The 20,245-nt window shown below is 42.2% G+C and overlaps 2 protein-coding genes across 3 annotated transcripts in view; one reads left to right on the plus strand and one right to left on the minus strand.

The window, feature by feature from the left end:
- Positions 1 to 9,401, minus strand: part of DHX8 (DEAH-box helicase 8) — a 34,211-nt gene extending 24,810 nt beyond the window's left edge. Inside the window, exons 1-7 of the mRNA XM_042475061.1 lie at positions 9,250 to 9,401; positions 5,913 to 5,998; positions 5,734 to 5,806; positions 4,893 to 4,975; positions 3,858 to 3,967; positions 1,083 to 1,388; positions 32 to 176 (exon numbers count right to left, since the gene is read on the minus strand). Of these exons, the coding sequence (XP_042330995.1) occupies positions 32 to 176; positions 1,083 to 1,388; positions 3,858 to 3,967; positions 4,893 to 4,975; positions 5,734 to 5,806; positions 5,913 to 5,998; positions 9,250 to 9,355 (909 nt within the window). The 5' untranslated portion in view covers positions 9,356 to 9,401. The remainder of the gene's footprint in view (positions 1 to 31; positions 177 to 1,082; positions 1,389 to 3,857; positions 3,968 to 4,892; positions 4,976 to 5,733; positions 5,807 to 5,912; positions 5,999 to 9,249) is intronic.
- A 1,401-nt stretch (positions 9,402 to 10,802) lies between these two features.
- MLX (MAX dimerization protein MLX) lies at positions 10,803 to 20,150 on the plus strand. 2 transcript variants are annotated; one of them, XM_042476712.1, is made up of 8 exons: positions 10,803 to 10,920; positions 14,612 to 14,648; positions 15,247 to 15,336; positions 15,904 to 16,010; positions 16,203 to 16,302; positions 16,414 to 16,513; positions 17,800 to 18,001; positions 19,131 to 20,150. In XM_042476712.1, the coding sequence occupies exons 1-8, from the start codon at positions 10,873 to 10,875 to the stop codon at positions 19,185 to 19,187; spliced, it is 741 nt and encodes a 246-aa protein (XP_042332646.1). In that variant the 5' UTR covers positions 10,803 to 10,872; the 3' UTR covers positions 19,188 to 20,150. The 2 variants fall into 2 exon arrangements, with proteins under 2 accessions (XP_042332646.1, XP_042332647.1); XM_042476713.1 differs by lacking the exon at positions 15,247 to 15,336 and having other exon boundaries at positions 10,827 to 10,920.
- The last annotated feature ends 95 nt before the right edge of the window (positions 20,151 to 20,245 follow it).

The following is a 20,245-nucleotide window of genomic DNA, read 5'->3' on the forward strand; positions in this document are numbered from 1 at the left end:
GGTTTACATGGAATGGAAGGGCATCTCCTACCTTCATACTGAGGCTGGTTTTAGAGCCGGTGAAGGACAACACTTTGACCTTGACCCTCTGGCCTTTGCTCACCACATCAGCCACATTTGCAACACGTCCCTCCCGGCGCAGCTCTGAAATATGGACCAGTCCTTCCCAACGCTTCCTAAAGGGGACAGTGAAAGATCCAGACAGGGATGATTCAGAAAATGCCTGCTGCACCTCAAGCTGCAACTCCCTAATGTTCTAAACTGCAGTCTACCCACACTAAAACTCTCATTTATAAAGTGTTATAAAGCCAAATGTGAAGGGGAAGACTTTTTTCTTTCTTTCGGCAGATCTCTGAGGAAGGATTGCTCATGGGTAAAGGCCCTCTAAAGAGCCAGAGTGGTGTAATGGTTTAGCATTGGGCTACAACTGTTCAAATTCCTGCTTGGTCTTGAAAACCCACTGGGTGACCTTGGGCAAGTTACACTCTCACAGCATCAGAGGAAAGCAATGGCAAACCCCCCTCTGAACAAATCTTGCCAAGAAAACCCAGTGATAGATTTTCATGGGTCTTAAGTCAGAAACTACTTGAAAGCACACAACAATAGCAACAGGAAACTTTAATTATGCAGTCTATTTATATTTGTTTTTCTTCCTAAATGAACATCTTTTTAATTCTACTGATAGTTAAAAGGCTCAAAAAGAAAGAGAGAGAATCAGAATTTTTCTAACCAGAAATCTCCACTAGCCTATACTATTGGATCTGGCAAGAAGCGTTGTTGAACATGGCTGATTCTCACCCAAAAGTTGTGTGCTCTTCCAACCCCAAGAAAGAACAAAGTTAACTGGATTGTAAACCGCCTATTCAGAATGAAGCAATAAAGTTACCCAAACATTTGAAGAGTTCTATATAATCAAGAAGTTTGCTCATAAAAGCTGGTAAAATAAGAGTGCAATTTACCAAATTACATTACTTAAATGGGTACAATAATACAATGCTCAGTACAGTTAAATGTCCTCCTCACTCCCTTTTCACAATTGCAGATGGAAATGAAAAAGGTAACAGCCACATTTTATCAGATACCTGAGTCCTTCGAGCTGGACAAAGCAGCCAAATTGCATGATGCTGGTGACTTTGCCATTGTAGATATCCCCAATGGAAGGTTCTTCAGGTGGGGGCCGGTCCACATGCTTATCCCTCCATCGCTCATTGCTTTTCTCCACAGGCTTCTCTCGCTCCTTGCGATCCCAACTGGGGCTTCTACTCCTGGAGCGGTACCTTGATTTACCCTTATGTCGCTCTCGTGTCCGAGAGCGAGAGGAGGACTTTCGTTTCCGCTTTCGATCCCGATCCCTACTGCGGCTGCGACTCCTGTGTTTTTTCTTGGTCCTAACAACAACAAGTATTAAGACTGTACTCACATCTGTACCATCTGTTCAGAGGCCACTTTAATACAGTACAATTAATGGGTGTGTTTATAGTTCCCAGTAGTCACAACTGTTTGGATGAATCACAGTTCATAGACAAGATATAGACAAAATGTTCACTTTACCATGTTTTTTTAATTTATTTTTTTGCTTAAATATTGCTCGTTCTGACTTTGTGATAGTGTTTAGGGCAGCGATGGGGAAAGAGCCCAACTGCAAAAACATGATGGTATTGCCCTGTGGGGAGTATGTAGAATTAAGTGTGGGGTCCAGCTGATAATAGTGAATCATGTCTCAAGCATCTCTTTGGACCATTAGATCCAGGTATCTTGGAACAAAGTGGATTTTCTGGACCAGTGCAATCTAGCTTCTAGCCAGGTTCACACATCAATGCACCTTAGTCAAATTAATAATTTCAGCCTAGAATGAACATGGGAAATACTATCCTACTAAATCCTCTTCATTCTGTCAGTATCTGTTGCTCGTGATAGTTTTTCCCCCCAAACAACCAATCAGATTGAGTTTGGGGGACATTTTCAGAAGATGACACAAGAGGTATGTGAACTGTGCTTACTGCCATTCACATTCTAGAGTTCCACAGGGCAATGTTATCTTTTACCATCTCATCTCTATTTAAATAATATTAAGTTGAAGCCATCTGGTATCTGAAGCTAGGAATCATGACCTGAGTCAGGCACATAGAACATTAGGAGAAAGCAGGGTTTGAAAATGAGGGACAAAGCCAGAGATCAGGGCAGAAGAGCAAATCCTGTGTGTCTTCTTGCCTAATGGGGTAACAAAGTAGTGTGCAATTTTTGTCTACTCCAAAGAATACAAAGAGAAAAAAATTAAATTATTCAACTATCCATGGAAGAAACAAGAGACTTAGGTTAAGAACTTCCCATACTGCTGGACTTGCAGCTGAAATGACATACCGCCTTGGTCCATAAACGTTGAGCTGTGGGAGAGATGCTAATATGTGGCACCTGCCAACTTGAGGGGATGCCAGCCAGTGGGATAATGTCTCCCTGGTATGGGGGGTCCTGGGGATTGCTCATGTGTTGTCTAGGACTTTGTTTCCAATGTTTAGATCACACTGGAGTGTCACCTTTACATGAATGGAATGGAGGGGACCAAGAGGGAATCATCGTGCCCTGCCACATTCTAGTCATCACATACTACAGAAGAAACAGCCTTTCAATTTCTTAATCTCCTTTTGAATTATGATCAAGGTAGGTTTCAAGCTAATGGGGACACTTCCGCAATTGGAATTGTGAGAAGATTACTTTTGGTTTTTAATACTTAAATTGAAAAATAATGCTACTGAATTAAATTAAAAGGACAATTAAACTGAATTAAGTGTTGAAAGACTTTAAACTTTAAAGGAAAATCCCGAGATTATACAGCTGGCCCACTGTATGGGCAGGCTTGCCATCCACAGATTGGAGAATCCACAGATGGCCCCGTCCCATTCTCCTCAAAGGCAGCATGTCTGTGTGGCTGCACCAATGTGGCTGGGCACATATAGATGAAAAGACTCACTATTTAAAACTTTTGACATAAGTCTACTTCAGGTCATGATATGCAAAAGTTGAAATTTGAAAAGAAGCCATATGTGGAATTTAAAGAATTGTAACTGTTAGAATGTTGGATTCTATACGGTTTTGGAATAATCAGTTTTTGAGATTTTGAAGTTTGAAGTAAGATTTGTGAACAAAGAATTTTGGAAAAGAGAGAGATAATGATGAGATAAATAGAATAACGTGATAGATAATTATGGATAGCAATCTGTTTTATGTGTAGATATTTTGCTGTAGGTTGATTGTTTAATGTAATTACATTAATTTATTCAAATCGACAAATTAACTATTTCGGCAGCAGGTTACTGGGGGAAATAGTAATTTTAGGATGCTGAAGCATAACAAATTTAAAAAACATGTAGAAGTGAAAGGTAACTGTGATTTGTCTATGTGGCAAAAGCCAGTTCTGCCAGAAGAGAGCTTTTTGGAGAATTGATTGGAGGAGAATTCTGGGGACCAACAGAGAAGGCAAAGCAGGAAGCAAGAACTGGAAGAGTGTGCAACAAGAAAAGAGTTTTTAAAAATGCCACTGCCACTCTGCTTAGTTAGCCTATGAGAAGACTGAACAGTATGGCAGATTTAGTACCAGCAGGAGAAGTCAGACTAGTAACCTAATTTAGCTCCTAAGAAAGTAAAATATAATTAACTGTTTATGAAAATAAAAAAGAACATCCATATATTGTATCTTCTTTTGGCTGTAAACTGCACTCCAATCTTGGCCTCCCCACTGAGTACATTCATAAATTCCTGTCAGAATATTGTGCCTGAAACAAGACAGCCGAGCGAGATCTACGGTTTTCGCGACCAGACACAGAACTGGTTTTCTAACTGAGTAAATGTGCCCTACCTACCGTTCCTCACTGCTCCGGTGTTTCTCCTGTTTGCCTGCTGTTGGCATCAATGCTTCCAATTCCTTCAGGGCATCAGCAGCCACTTTCACATCATCTTCATCTAGCATTGTCTGTAATATAAAGAAGAACTCTCTGAATAGGCAGCAGATCTATTGTTTTAACATCTCTCTCAAATCTACATGGCAGAAGGTATACTAAAATAGAATCATTCCTTGCTCTGAGGATTCAGCTCACTCTGCTTGGCCAGGAAACAGCAGTAGTAATGAGGAGGCAGCAATAAGGGGTTCTGCAAAACAGATTTCCCCTTAGAAATGAATGGGTTCATAGACAAATGACAAAATGTAAACACAATGCAATGTAAGTTCATAAGAAACAATTAAAACCGATACAATGCTAACCAGATCTAAATCTGAAATTGGAATTAACAATATCCATAGGAAACAGGTTTTTATGCATGCAGATATCCTGCTTTTATTTAATATATATTCAGAATTCAGCCATGCTTAGAGCAAGAAGAGGCAACAATCTAAGGCATGGAGGACACAAATACACCTCACTGGAATGCATATTTTTTGTCATTTATTATTTTACCTAAATTGCCCCTCAACACTCTGGGAGACATGGTGGGGAGGGGGGTGATTTTACCACAAGGACTCTTTTGGACCAGGAGTGGCCCTTTTAAAGCAGGAATTAAAGGAGAAGTCAATTTCCAGCTTACTTCTTGGATTTAAAAGACCTATCCCTGAAATAAAACAACTCAGGAGATTCAAAAATGGCAGAATCGTCTTGTGTCCTCTTATTTTCCCCATTTCCAGCTTGGCCATGAAATCCATTGAATGACCTGGGCACATGCTCTCAGCTTCAGGGAAAGACAATGGAAAACCTGATCTGAACAAATCTTGCCAAGAAAAGTCCATGATAGCCTTGCCTTAGGGTTGCCATACATTGGAAACTACTTGAAGTAATACCACCACCACAGGAACAACAACAACTCTTCTGAGAGCTTCCAAACAAGAGAAAAAGGCACACACCTACCCTGACAATGGGGTTGTTTGGCCTACAGAGGGCTGGAAACAATTCCCTTAATTTTTCTTTTTCTGTTTTTGGTTTAACAGCATCTAGTGTGATAATTAAAAACAAAATACATCAGTTAAAACATGTTTTCATTATTTCACTATAGACATCTCTAACACCAACTGAGTCTCAATCTACTTGGCTGCAGTTTTAGTTTAACAGGTATTATATCCTTTCATTTCTAACCGGAATGTAGCATTTGTACACTGAAGGAAATAGTAAGAGAGAAAACAACAACCATGGGATGAATTTGGTCTCCAGGACAGGTTTATCCAACCATCAGAGGGCCCATCAAATTGTAATCAAAATAAAGTTTTTAAAAAAATGATTACACTTGCATTAATAAGGAAAGGAATGGGTGGTTCTAATCTCATCTTACTGGATATCTTGTGCCACATGGATTCTGGAAAAGCAAAAGACCATTGCCAATCTGTCTTTTCTTTGGTAAGTGCTGGGATCACTTCTGACAATCATGTTCTGGGAAATAGCAGGGATGTGTCCACTAAAGCACTGCTGTTAATGGTGTGGAATCTTGAAACTTCTGTGGGGCCATTTTGCAGGTCCAGAATGCATGAAGAATGGCACTGCAACACTCCAGAATATGGCTTGTGCTGCAAAGGAGGCTTGTGGTAGCCCATAATTCTCTCTGTTTTGAACATATTGCATTTTCTGGTTGGTTTGTTTCCACATCTGTTCATAATATTACATTTCTAATGGGTAATGGGCGGACATCTGAACTCTATAGCAATTGTCCCTATATGCTTGAGGGAATTCTATTGATAACTAAGGCTGAAACATTTACCTTTGCTAGTTGAAGGTTTCGCAGGAGGTCGCATTGTTTGTATAAGACGTAGCAGGTTGCTGATGAGTGAATCCTGCAATATAACATTTTTTTTAAAGAAACAAACTTTCAAGAACCAACTGTGTAATTTATCTACCAATTAAACCACTAACTCTAAGCAATTTCCTGGTTTTACTTACAGTAAACTCAGCGCCATTCTTCACCAAGGCTGCCTTGAATGCATCAAAGGTTGCGTTTTTTTCTGCAAGGTTTATCACAAATTCAGCTGCAAACAGAAAGGATCAATGGAAAGATGAAAATTAAAATGATAAAAGTATTAGTCTAGAATGGCTCAGGCACCCAGTTTGCACAGCTCTGATCTAGTACAGAACAGAACCCGGAGCAATGGATGCAAGCTACAGGAAAAGAGATTCCACCTCAACATTAGGAGGAACCTCCTGACAGTAAGGGCTGTTCGACAGTGGAATGCACTCCCTTGGAGGGTGATAGAGTCTCCTTCCTTGGAGGCTGGATGGCCATCTGTCAGGGATGCTTTGATTTGAATTTCCTGCATGGCAGGGGGTTGGACTGGATGGCCCTAGTGGTCTCTTCCAACTCTAAGATTCTATTATTCTAGTACAGGAAAGATCTTAAATATTCATATTTTGAGAAAGCCAAGACATCTAGTGAAATACAGGGTGCCTGCCCCATCTGCAGACTTGCCATCAGTGGCTTTAAGCTTACGTGGACAGCAAGCCCTGAATGTCACAATGGTGTGCACATCCATGGCATGTGCCGCCACTGAAACGAACAAGACTTGAGGTTCTGCGTTTTTTGCCATATGCAGAACAGATCCCCACGTATACAAAGGGCCCACTGTACATCCCCAAACCAATGCATTGGTTTATTTACATTTATGGGGAGCTTATAGGGAGTTTGGTCCTGTTGATAGTTTCTAAAAGCCCTCTTTCCAATTCAATGCAGTCCAAAGATGGCTGGTAGCTCCCATGCCAGTGAAGGAGTTAATCTACATCAGCCTTGTGCCTCGGTTTCCAGGAACTCTCCAAGGTGCTAGGCCTATTTAAGAATAGCATTCAGGACCTTGGAGATGCCCTCTAAAGCCTGGATGAAAAATTGGATCAATTGCTTCACTCACGGAGCCCTAAACTGCCACTGGTGCAGGCAAAATTTTCTCTTCTCCATATTCATATGGCAGAAACATACGGTATTATTTGTAGGCAATAAATATACTGTTCTGGAGGATGCAAAGAATTTTACCCTCTCTCTTTTTAGCAACAGATTCATGTGGAACAGTACTGGACTGGTGTCTCAAAGCAGTATGAGACTAAGCATGGGCCAATGAACTGAAATTCAATCCATTTGAACTACCATTGCTTCATCCTATGGAACTTTGGGGTTTATGGTTTTGTGAATTAGGGGCACATCAAAGTACAAACCACAGGATGCAGCCATGGCATTTAAAGAGGTGTCGGATTTCAACAATTTTGCAGTGCGAAAGGTTGTCCTAAAGCACAAATAAGCAACACTTGCAGGCTGTGCGGCCATCCTCACCTGCAGACCCCAGAGGGAGAGGCATTGCATTACTCTGATTTTGCTGCCAAAACCAGCATTTTCTTTTGGAAATTACTTTCCCTCTCCTTTTAAACAACATCGAGATGTTGTTTCTAAGTGCTCTTTGAAGCAAGAATATAGTTACCAAGAGAAAAAGATGGCTATGAAACGCCCTTAAAGGCATGGAGTGCCAACATATCTAATAATCCTGATGCAGACTCTAGACTCAGGACAAGAGGCTACAGTTAGAACCAAACATGGAGAAACAGAATGGTTCCTGATTGGCAAAAGGGTCAGGAAAGGATGCATCCTTTCACCCTCTCTTTTCAACCTGTATGCAGAACATATTATACAAAGAGCATGCTTGGACACAGAAGGAGGAAGAGTGAAAATAGGAGGAGGGAACATTAATAATGTAAGATATGCAGATGACAGCATACTATTATAGCAGAAAACACTGGAGACCTAGAGCAACTACTGAGAAAGGCCAAGGAAGAAAGTGCAAAGGCAGGCTTACTGTTGAACATAAAGAAAACAAAAATTATGATCTTCACAAGTTCAATCTATTCTAGACAGTGAGGAAATAGAAATAGTAAAAGAGTTCCTATAACTGGGATGAAACATATTAGGAAAAGGAGACCAGCTGTTAGTGGAGATTTATTATTTTCCTTCTCCACAATAAAAGAACTACTAGTTTAAAACACATATATAACTTTGAGCTATAATGCTATCCTGACTTTACAAAATGAGTGCAGTGGGTGCAACCAACCATATGCCAGTTGTATTAGTGCAAGGACTGGAAACACCTATTAAAATGCTGAAATCTTAAATTATACCCCAAACCTACAAGCAATAAAAGAACATTTAGCAATCTGAAACAGTGTGTGCTCATGCAAAAATAAACAGTTCAATCAAGCTATGAGCCATACAAACTGGTGAAGGCCCAAGTTTTGACAGTGAAACGAAGGCAACAGTAGCCTCCAAGAGGAAGGAATTCTTCATCCAAGAGAAGCATAACCCTCTTCCATAGCTATGCACAGTGCGTTGTTTCCATCAACGGAATAAAGAGAGGGACATATGAAAAATGCGAAGTCTTTGACATCTTCTTCTACATGATATTGAACACATTATAACTTCCAAAAGATCCTTTGCGTTTCACCAAAACATATAGAATAACAGAGTTGGAAGAGATCACAAGAGCCATCCAGTCCAACCCCATTCTGCCATGCAGGAACTCTCAATCAAAGCATCCCCATTGACAGATGGCCATCCAGCCTCTGTTTGAAGACCTCTAAGGAAGGAGACTCCATTACACTCTGCAGGAGTTTGTTCCACTGTCGAACAGCCCTTACTGTCAGGAAGTTCCTCTTAATGTTGAGGTGGAATCTCTTTTCCTGGAGCTTGCATCCATTGCTCCGGGTCCTGTTCTCTGGAGCAGCAGAAAACAAGCTTGCTCCCTCCTCAAGATGACATCCCTTCAAATATTTGAACAGGGCTATCATTTCACCTCTTAACCTTCTTTTCTCCAGGCTAAACATCCCCAGCTCCCTAAGGCATTCCTCATAGGGCATGGTTTCCAGACCCTTCACCATTTTAATCGCCCTCCTTTGGACACGCTCCAGTTTCTCAATGCCCTTTTTGAATTGTGGTGCCCAGAACTGGATACAATATTCCAGGTGAGGCCTGAGCAAAGCAGAATAGAGTGGCACTATTGCTTCCCTTGATCTAGAGACACTATACTTCTATTGATGCAGCCTAGAATCGCATTGGCCTTGTTAGCTGCCGCATCACACACTGTTGATTCATGTTCAATTCGTGGACCATAAATGACCCCCTCCCAGAATTGAACAGCCTTGAGCCACAAAGAGTTCAAGAGGCTACTTCTCCAGTGTGTATACAGCCAGAGAGAGGCACAAAATGGCGGCTGCCCCTCCCTCCCTCCCTCCCCAGCCCCAAGGTTCCTACCCAGGTCCTTGTCGTTGATGCCCAGGTGGTTGTCGAGCTCCGTGCAGACCTTGGAGACCAAGGAGAGGTACTCGAGCTTAGCGAGCTCTTCAGCGGGGTCCGCCATGGCAACCCCACTCCACCCACAAGCACTTCCGGGGGCCCCTAGCCACGCCTTCTTGGGCGGAAGGGTATGACGTCATTAAACGTCCGGTTTGGCTTCAGACGCCACTCACCAAAGATTTATGAAAAGTGTAAAAGAGGCGCCTTCCGCGAACTTCCGGGTTCAGCAAAGCATTTTGTTTCTCAATGCCTTTTGACACCACTTTAAAGGCCATGGCTAGTTCCTAGAGAATCATGGGATGAGGCATTGTTCTTGTCTATACTCTTCATCATCATTATCATTATTATTGTTGTTGTTATGGGTGCCCACATGCCCTCACCACAAAATGTAGGACGTCCAAGAAATGTGGAGGACATTGCCAAATAAAAGGCTGAAATGTATCCTGAAATGTAGGACGTGTCCGGGAAAAGGAGGACCTCACTCTGCATATAAATGCCATGCTTCTCGGCCATGCTCAAAATGGAGGGCGTTTTGACATTCCTCCTGGATAGAAGGCTGAAATGTATCCTGAAATGTAGGACGTGTCCGGGAAAAGGAGGACCTCACTCTGCATATAAATGCCATGCTTCTTGGCCATGCTCAAAATGGAGGGCGTTTTGACTTTCCTCATGAACAGTACGTTGAAATGTAGGACGTGTCTTAGAAAAAAAAGAGGATGTTATTCTTTTATTTACTTGTATCCTGCCTTTCTCCCTATAAAGGGACTCAAGTTTAAAACAATACAATACAGTTACTGATGTAATTATTTTAATTGTTTAATTTTGATTAACTTTAATGGGTCTAGGGGTTAATGTAACGTTTTATTGTGGTTTTGTAATTTTTTTATGCTGTAATCCCGCCTTGATCCTCAGGGAGAGGCGGAAAACATAAATAAAACTTCTTCTTCTTCTTCTTCTTCTTATTATTATTATTATTATTATTGGTACTATAAATCCCTGCCCTTTCCATCAATTTTTAGGTGTGTTTGTGTATTTAAATGAAATTCAGGAAATACACTCATCGCTCCATATTTGCGGATTTGATTATTCACGGGTTTGATTCATATGTTCTCTCTAGGAATGTCTAGTCCTCCAGTGCAACTCTATGGTCAACTTTAACTAAAAGTTGCACCGAAAGACCTAGATTCCTAGAGAGAACACTCCACTAGGCCTTTGTAGCTCATCCAGTGCAACTCTATGGTCAATATCTGTCAGACGTTGACCATAGAGTTGCACTGGAGGACCTAGAGATTCCTAGAGAGGCGTCCTCTCAGGTAAAAACATGGTGTTTTTGTTATTTGCGGTTCTTCCATTTCAGGGGAGTCCTGTGCCCCTAACTCTAAAGGATATGGAGAAACAAGTGTAATGTGCCAGAGGCAAACAGATGGCTGCGACAAGGTTTGTCACCCTCAAGGCCATCTATGAAGGAAAGACTACATTTCCCAGCAGCCCTTGCGGTTCACGTTCGCGGGAGTACCCTCCCCCGGCGCTGATTGGCCAGCGCCGGGGAGGCACGTGACCGTGTGGCAGAGCTGTGGGAAGATGGCGGAGGTGTCAGGCGTCTCTCCGGAAAATGCCTGGGGAGGAAAAGTGAGTGGAGCCGGGGAGGACCGAAGGGGGAGGCATCGGGAGAGTGAGTCCGTGGCGGGGCTGGCGAGGGGCCTCAGCCTCCTCCTGGGCCCAGGAAGGCAGAGTTTCTTTTGAGTCTGCAGGGAAAAGCCCAGCCTTGGCACCTTTCCCTCTTTCGGATGCACTCTCAAGCCAGTCAGAAAGAGAGAGGCTGGGTCCGCACTGCAAGAATGACCCAGTTTCATCCCGCTTCAACTGCCCTGGCTCAGTGCTAGGGGAGTCTGGGATTCGTAGTTTGTGGTGGCACCAGAGCTCTCTCTCTGACAGAGAAAGCTCAGTGCCTCCCAAAACTACAGTTCCCAGAACTCCCTAACATTGCATGGCAATTAAAAGCGGTGTCAAAGTGGATTATTCCTGCAGTGCAGATCCAACCAAGGAGGTGTTTTAATCTTCTCAAGGGCTGCTTGCCCTAAACCCAGGTTTAGTTTTAAAGTGACTGAATCAAGTTTAATATAAATGATTCTCCTAATTATCTTGAATCTCCTAAAGATGTTCTCAGCAGCAGCAGAAGCAGCAGTGACTCTTCAAACTGGCATAATTTTTCCTGTTTTAGAATTTGTAGCCTTTTCTATAGTTTCAGTAGCGTGTCCATCTGGACTGAAAAGCACAAGAAGCAAAGCATAAAGATTGGCACCCTTCTTGTTCTTTAACCTCATCGCAAAACGCCCCATAATGGCTGCATCCACACTGGAGAAATAACCCGGTTTGGTACCGTTTTATGTGTCTTGGCTCAAGGCTATGGGATTCTGGGAGTTGGAGTTTGTTGTGGGCCCAGAGCGGAGCAGAATTCCATAGCATTGAGCCAAGACACTTAAAGTGATGCCAAACTGGGTTATTTCTCCAGTGTGGATGCAGCCAATGAAAGAGGAGTGGAGATGAGCACACAATGTTTTGCACCCCTTAAAACTGCCTTTCCCAGCTTAGTGCCTTCCAGATCTGTTGGGTTAGCACTCACCAAATGGTCACAGGCCTGTTTGCTAAGGATGAGTTGTAATCCAGCGTTCTATTGGGGACCAGTCTAAGTGGCCAGGTTGAGAGAATCGATACAACTTTGTAGCTAAGGGCCCGAACAGACAGGCCAAAATAAAGCTGCTTCGGGTCACTTTGGGTGTATGCTGTTTAAATGACACACGCATCTTAAGAGGCCAGAAGCTGCACCAAAGCTGCGCTCCAGACCTTGGGACAATTCCCTTACACGGGAGATCCGTTCTAGACCCCGCTACATAAGGAAAATACAGCATAAAGTCAAGCCCCATTAGAAACAATGGGGCTCGTTCCCGTGGCATGCACCTGATGTGCGCCCCATTGTTTCTTCCAATGTGTGGGAAAAGCCTTTCCAGCACGGCTTCCAGCATATGCAAGTGTGAAAGTTAATAAGAGTTCAGCTTTCATCAGCAGAGCAGCAAAAGTGTGGGTCAGAAAACCAATAATAATGACTTTAATAAATACATAACAATCAAAATCCTATCCTAATTTGTGATGGTTTGGGAACACAGATTAAATTTCACCATCTTTAATATAGCCAGAAGAAGAGAGAAACCCTACTGCTACTGCAGACAAGAGACTGTTAACCTCACTCAGGGGAGACTTGGGTACAAAGCACATGGGAGGTATAATCCAGTCTGAGACCGCTTTAACTGCCCTGGCTCACAGCTAGGGAATTGTGGGGACTGTAGTTTTGTGAAACATTGAGCCTTCTCTGTCTGGTGCCACAATAAACTACACTTCCCAGGATTCCCTAGCACTGAGCCAAGGTAATTAAAGTGGCCTCAAACTGGATTATGCTTGCAGTGTGTTTTGAACCCTACTCTGACTGAGACTGTTTAGAATCTTGAGAGAGAGTGTGTTAAACAGCCTCCAAGAGTGAGTGATCAGAGTCATATGTTTAGATAGAATGAGATAGCTGGAAGTCCCTGTCTATCTAAGGAAGGAAAGGAGAATGCGATACATACATTTTCCAGCAAGAAGGGATAGAATCATAGAGTTGGAAGAGGCTGTCTAACGTGGTTCAAAAGGATATGCCTTATGAGTGTCTGAGGTCCAAAACATACTGCAGTGATAGTTCAGTTTGCCACTTCTTTAACTGCCCTGGCTCAATACCATGGAATTCTGGGAACTACAGTTTTGTGAGACATTTAGCTGCCTCTGTCAGAGCTGTGGTGCCACAATAAACTACAATTCTCAGAATTCCCTAGCACTGAGCCAGGGCAGATAAAGCAGTCTCAAACTGGATTATATAGAAATCAGTAGTTTAGCTGTTAGACAAAGGGAGGCTCAGGTGTAGTCATCTTTACACTGGTGATAGCATTGAACTCAGGTAGAGTCAACAGAACTATGGCCCGGGAGAACCTGAATACAAGCAATCAACTTTATAACTAGTAGAAGGAGAGAGTAGGAGTTCTGGAGATGAGGACTATGAGGTTTAACACCAATTTGAACTGTATAGGGATGTTTGAGGAGGAAGAAAGGGGGTACCTTTCCCCCAGCTATTCCAAATTTTGAACTATTATCTCTTATAAGGTTTGAGAGTAGTTTTCTACTGCTATCTATCAGAAGGCTGGGTGTGGTGCCCTTGAACAGCAGTATTGTACAAGTCTTCTATTCCAGGGTGGCCAGAACTCTGAACACAATCACTCCTTTTAGGAAGTAAGGATACACTGCAACATTTTTTGTGGTTCCCCTTTTGCTGCCTTTGAGCAAACATGTGTAGCTGTGTCTATAAGTGAAACAGGCAAAACCACGATAGTGGTTTCTGCACACTTATTATTATTATTATTATTATTATTATTATTATTATTATTATTATTATTATTATTTATATTTTCCCGCCTCTCCCAGATGGATCGAGGCAGGAATTCAGTAACATAGCCCAGCACTGGCAGGAAAAATTCATTAAAAAGATGGAAGCCTGTTGCTGCCTCCCCATCAGCACTGTAGAAGAAATAAAGGTCCCCGATTTGCATGGCAGACACACCACAAGCAGAAGAGCCAAGGGTATCTCTGCCATTTACCTAGCCCAGTATTGTGTGCACTGACTGCCAACAGCTCCTCAAGGTCTCAAGGAGAGATATTTCATACACCTGCTACCAGATATCTTTCTAACTGGGCTTTATTGCCAAGTCCGTGTTTTATACTTTCCCCTCCTTCTAGAAGTGGAAAGGTTACCCTCATATGCAAAGCTTGAACTTTATAACTTTTCAGTGTTGCAACACTGAAGTTCTTTGCTTCCTGCCTTGTGTGTTAGTGCATTAGATGGTATGCAAGCTAACATGAAGCCTTTCAAGGTGCTACTCTCTTAACACTGTTACTTAAATCTTCCTGCAGTTGTTTAAAAGAAAAATGTAGGATTCAGTCTTGGTTCACTGTAGCATAAAAGTCACGTCTATCACAATTTAGAGTTCTGAAACATTGGTCATTTCCACTGCTTGTGAATGGCTGCTTTATTGTTTTAATGTTCAATCAGTTGCTACTCTTACTGGTTTGTTGAACACACTCCTTCATTCATTTCTACATGCAGCTCAGGTTTTAGAAATGGTTGGAAAAAACTAATCAGAACTAGCCACTAGTTTAGTGAGTCATCATATAAATAAAAGAAGATTTGCCTTAATTTTTCCCGTATCTTTTCTCCTCTTTTTTGTGTGACACAAACTAGGTTGACTCTTCTTTTAGTGACAATGGACTAGATCCTGGTAAGTGGCCAGTGGCCAGTTTTTTTATGATTTACCTTCTTATTAAGTATTACTGGTTGCTTCTTTTGCCCACAGATTTTCAGTTGGCATTAGTGCCTAGCCATAATTTGTGGTTGCTACCAACTTTTTTCCTCCTTCAGCTCTCCTGGTTCAAGAAATGCACGGCCTTGTTTAACCTCATATTGTACTTTAGAATCTGGTATCAGTCAGCATGATCTCCTTCCCTTGTTTCTATCTTTTCTTTGTCTGTAACCTGTCAGCATGAAGTCATATGACAGAAGGGGCAATGAGAGAGTTATGGTAACCAAACTGTGGACCCTTTCTGGCATTCACTGCTGTGCATTCACTAAGCATATATACAGAATTTACCACTGTTGTACACCTATTAATATAAACTACCACCTGGTTGCATAATTGACATCAGTAGTGCCAGTTACAACCTCTGTGTAACATATAAGTATGTTGTAAAAAGGCAGGGAATTTTTTTACCCTTCAGTCAACCTAACTGCAAGTAAATAAAGGTGGGTAAAGAGTGTTAAGGGGTATACTGAATTATTTTCGATATGCACCCTAATATTCTTTGGTGTTCATCCTCCAGCACTCTTCGTTGAAAACAGGAGAAAAGGGAGTATTGTATCAAGAGCTAACAGCATTGGCTCTACCAGTGCCTCTTCAGTACCAAATACAGGTATGGCTCACTGGCTCCCTGTTCAAGTGAAACTATCAGTTTTCTCCCAGCTGTGCAGTGAACAGAACCTTTGTTCCATATTCTTGTAACATCTCTGGTTGTCTATGGGGATAGGGGGTACTGTCACAAGCACTCTGTCTATAGAGAGTGACATTAAAAAGAAGAGCGCTAAACATTTGGAAATCAGATGGCCCATAGCTGGTTGGTTATGTTTGACTGTTAGGAGCTGTGCTCCTGGTATTACAAGACTGAGATGAAATTCGGTTTGGAATGTGGCAGCATTAGTAGCTCTAGTTAAGTTTCTACCCCTTCTTACGTGGCATCCATGCAAGTGTGGCAATGACAATTCAGAGAAAGAGTGGCCCATAAAAAGGGCTTATTCTCTTTTATCTTGAAAAGAAATCTGAGGCTGGCTGGGGCTATTAATCTTCAAATGCTAGTTCTTACCAGGCACTCATCTTTCACTAATTTGAGTCTTGTGTAATATTGTAGTTTGGAAGCTGCTGAGAGCTCCACAAAGACTTCCCTTAGGCCTCTTACCCGAGAAACACTGTTCTCTTCCTACAGATGATGAAGACTCGGATTACCAACAGGAAACCTATAAAGAAACCTATAAGGACCGTCGCCGGCGTGCCCACACACAAGCTGAACAGAAGCGAAGGGATGCCATCAAAGTGAGAATTTAAGAGGAGCTCCAAGCTATGCTTTAGTACTCTTCTGACCTTCATCCTTTATGTAACATGTTTGTGTTGATCCTACAGTAGAGGGAAAGGGAGACTGGTGTGAGGTTTTGCTGCTTATAGTCAGTCTTTCTGTCAAAAAGAGCAGCTTTGCTTTGTTTTAATGTTATTCTGCCTGTCCTACAGAAAGGCTATGACGATTTGCAGGCAATTGTACCAACATGCCAACAGCAAGATTTCTCAATAGGATCTCAGAAGCTAAGCAAGGCGATTGTACTGCAAAAGAGTGAGTTAAGCCAGGGGAAGGGATTGATTTTGCATCCCATCTTCATGTTCCATTAACAGTCGTGAAAAGACTCTCTGTAGTTGCTGAATTGCTCCTCTTTATGATCCACAGCCATTGATTATATTCAGTTCTTGCACAAGGAAAAGAAGAAGCAGGAGGAAGAAGTCTCTACACTCCGGAAAGATGTGATGGCATTGAAAATCATGAAAATGTAAGATACTGTCTTTGTGTGTGCAAGCATGCACATATACTGTATATCAGTGGTGGTGAACCTATGACACGCATGCCAGAGGTGGCACTCAGAGCCTTCTCTATGGGCACGCATGCTGTTGCCCCAGCACAGAGTTTGCCAGAGTTCATTACTAGAAAGCCAGAGGGACGTGGCACTTTGCAATAAATAAGTGGGGTTTAGGTTGCAGTTTGGGCACTCAGTCTGCAAAAGGTTCATCATCACTGCTGTATATACTCATGTACAAGTTGACCTCGTGTATATGTCGAGGGATGGTTTTGGGGCCAAAATTTTGGATTTTGATATTACCCGTGGATAAGTTGAGGATAAAACTTAGAGGCATGTGATAAAGCACATAAAAGACAAAGCAAAGGCATCAGTGAAGCACCTATCATCCCCCACACACACACCTTTCCCCGCACGCACCACACTTACACCTTTCAAAGACTGTTTTGCATTATTCTGACAAAGCAGAAACACATACAGACCCACCCATGCCACCCTCACTCCTTGTAAAGGGTCTTTTGCATTGCTATGGCAAAGCAAAAACACACACACATCTGCCCGTGTCACATTCACTCCTTGCGAAAGCTTTTTTTGCATTACTCTGGCAAAGCAAGAATATGAACACACAGACCCACCTGCAGTGCACTCACTTCCTTGCAAAGGCTCTTTTGCATTGCTCTGACAAAGCAGAAACACACACACACACCTGCCCCCATTTGTGCCGCACTCACTCCATGCAAAGGCTCTTTCACACAGCTCTTACAAATTTCTCTTGCAAAGCAGGGGGACACTTGCACACTCTTTTTGGCTGAGCAGCAGCTGCTGAGGTGAGAAGAATTGGGTGTTGGGCGACACTTCTTTTAGGACCTTTCTGAGCATTATTATAGTATTGAGCTGCTTTGGGACCCTTTCGCAAGAAAGGTGGCATATAAATTAAATAAATATATAAGGTGACCCAGAATTCTGGGGTCAGTTTTTTGGCATCTACTGTATTTTCCAACTTATAGTATATATGGTAACATAATGCTTCAATAGTAGCTGCCCCCAGAATATTCATAATTGAGAGAACTCACTTCTCTTCATTGAGCAACAAATCCCTTCCTATCTTTAACAGGTTTATGATTTCTCTCTGCAACATGATGGTCTGGTATATGAAACTTTCCAAGTTATATCTTACATCCTTCAACCTGCATTTTCTGACCAAACAGTTAAGATTCTGTGTGGTTTCTCCTAATTCCATCAGCCACATTTCTGTCTTTTAGAAATTATGAGCAGATTGTCAAAGCTCACCAGGACAATCCAAATGAAGGTAAAAACCAGGTCTCTGACCAGGTGAAGTTCAACGTTTTCCAAGGTATCATGGATTCCTTGTTCCAGTCTTTCAATGCCTCCATCTCCGTGACAAGTTTTCAGGAGCTTTCAGCATGTGTCTTCAGCTGGATAGAGGAGCACTGCAAGCCACAGGTAACTAGAGTACTGCAGAGCATATTGTTATCAGATACATGTGGCAAACATGCACTTCATTTTATCATGGTAGTCTTCCAGGATTCAGTGTTTTCTTTGGGGGGGGAAAAAGACTTTATTGGGTCTCTGAGGTGGATTGCATTACTTTTTCCCATAAAATTGGCATGGCATGCATGAAACTGTCACCAATTCTGTTCCTCCCTCCCTGATGAGAGAAAGGCTTTGTCCTAATTTGTAAAAACTTTCCTCCTTAGACCACTGCACACTGCAGATTGTTAATTCTGCAGTGCAAGGCAGGGTTAAAATCAGAATGAAGGGCTCAGCTTCTGGGAGAGGATGCCTTGTCCAGTCATAGTGACTCTATGGATCTACTATTCCTATACAACTCTAGAATAGCTTTGAGGGTTTTTAAAAAAAATCTACAAAAACAACTCTTTGTTCCTTGTCTCCTTTAAAATCCTAGCTAGAGGACTTGAGAACTGTCCTTAAAGGTGCATGATGCTACAGATATTCCAACATGCCACTGTTCCATCAGCCACTGGTGACATCAGTGGATTTAGGAAGGGAAGGACAATCTAACTACTACATACTTTGCCACAAGGCTTCAGCTTGTCCTAGAATCCCTTACAGTGGTACCTCGGGATACGAAATACCCAGGTTACGAAATTTTCGGGATACGAAAAAATCCCATAGGGAATTATTGTTTCGGGTTACGAATGTTTTTTCGGGTTACGAAAAAACTTTTGGTGCTTTTTTCGGCTTTTTCGCACGGAATCGCGGCTTTTCCCCATTAGCGCCTATGGCAATTCGGCTTACGAAGGCTTTTCGGGTTACGAAAGCGGCCGCGTTACGAATTAATTTCGTAACCCGAGGCACCACTGTATTTGGAATGTATCAGTTGTCTCAAACTGTCAGTTGGTTTGTCTTGCAAGGAGGATGCCAACCCTGCTATGGATTGTTCTGCCATTGTCATTCTGTCTGAACTCTTGTGTCAGATACACTGGCTGGTAATTATAGGTGATGGCCCCTTTTCCAGAAAGTGATTCTGACACAAATGTAAGATGAGCAGATACTTTTAAGTGTTTAACCTGATCAGTCTGCTATCAGCTTATTTGGTTTCTTTTTCCAGACCCTACGGGACATTGTCATTGGTGTCTTGCAACAACTGAAGAGCCAGCTCTACTAACGACATGGAGACAACTAGGAGGACATTTTGGAGTTGTGTGGCCAGGCTTGAATTTTTCCAGTAATTCCTCTTCAAGCTTTTTATGGGGCCACTGATCGTGTTTAGCCCTTCTGGCAACTCCTGAAGTCAGCAGGGAATTAGCTACCGATGAAAATCAACTGCTGCTGTACCCAGTTTCAGGTCTTGGCCCTGCTGTGTTCTGCAAGTTAACAGATCAGCCAAGTGGTTTTAAAATCAGCTTAGCTCCTTTCCTAAGAACACAGAGGTACTAGGACTTCAGTTCTCTTTAGACTATCCTTCTTAGAGCAGCAGCTGAGCTTTTTAAATTCTTAGCACAAGAAACTGAGACATTATACTTGAGGCTTGGTTTAATTGACATTAGCTAGGTGGAAAGAGCTGTATGTTCTGTGATATACATGCAGACACCTAGTTCACACACAGTGGCTTTGTATAGCATTTACTTTGAGCTAAGGGCTGACTTAAGCAATAAATTGCTGTGTTTTGCATAATGTCTTTTGTTAGCCTTACAGAGGTGCAATAACCCATGGTACCACAGAAGTCAAGTCATACCCTCAAATACCTAAGTAGCCTACAGCCCAATTTCTTAGAGCCCTTCTCAAATTGCTGGACTGACGTATAGGTGCAGTTTGCTGTCAGTGCGCGCAGTTAAGAGTCCAGATAAGCTCATTGATTCTGCTAGCAAAAAACACAGGTGCGCCTGAGAAGAGAACTTTTCAGACTCCTCTATGCCTAAGCCAATCTTCTGCAACTTCTACTTCCTTTTCCGTAACTAAAAAGGGTGTTGTTTTTAAAAATACACACACTGCTGTCTGGCTCTGCTGCTGGTTGGTGGAGAAGGACTCTGGTTTAATTACTACTTTTGTCACTCATGGAAATTAAACTATTTTTTTATCACGACAAGCAACAAGCAATTCTAATAAATTTTGCTAAGTGTTTCAGTTATGTTGGTATTCTTGCTTGGTTTGTCTTGAAGGAGACTTTGCCAGAACTAAAACAATATAAAATCTCTGGTCCATAATATGTCTCAGTATCTAACA

Source organism: Sceloporus undulatus, chromosome 6 (assembly GCF_019175285.1).
Source record: "Sceloporus undulatus isolate JIND9_A2432 ecotype Alabama chromosome 6, SceUnd_v1.1, whole genome shotgun sequence".
Taxonomy (NCBI): Eukaryota; Metazoa; Chordata; class Lepidosauria; order Squamata; family Phrynosomatidae; genus Sceloporus; species Sceloporus undulatus.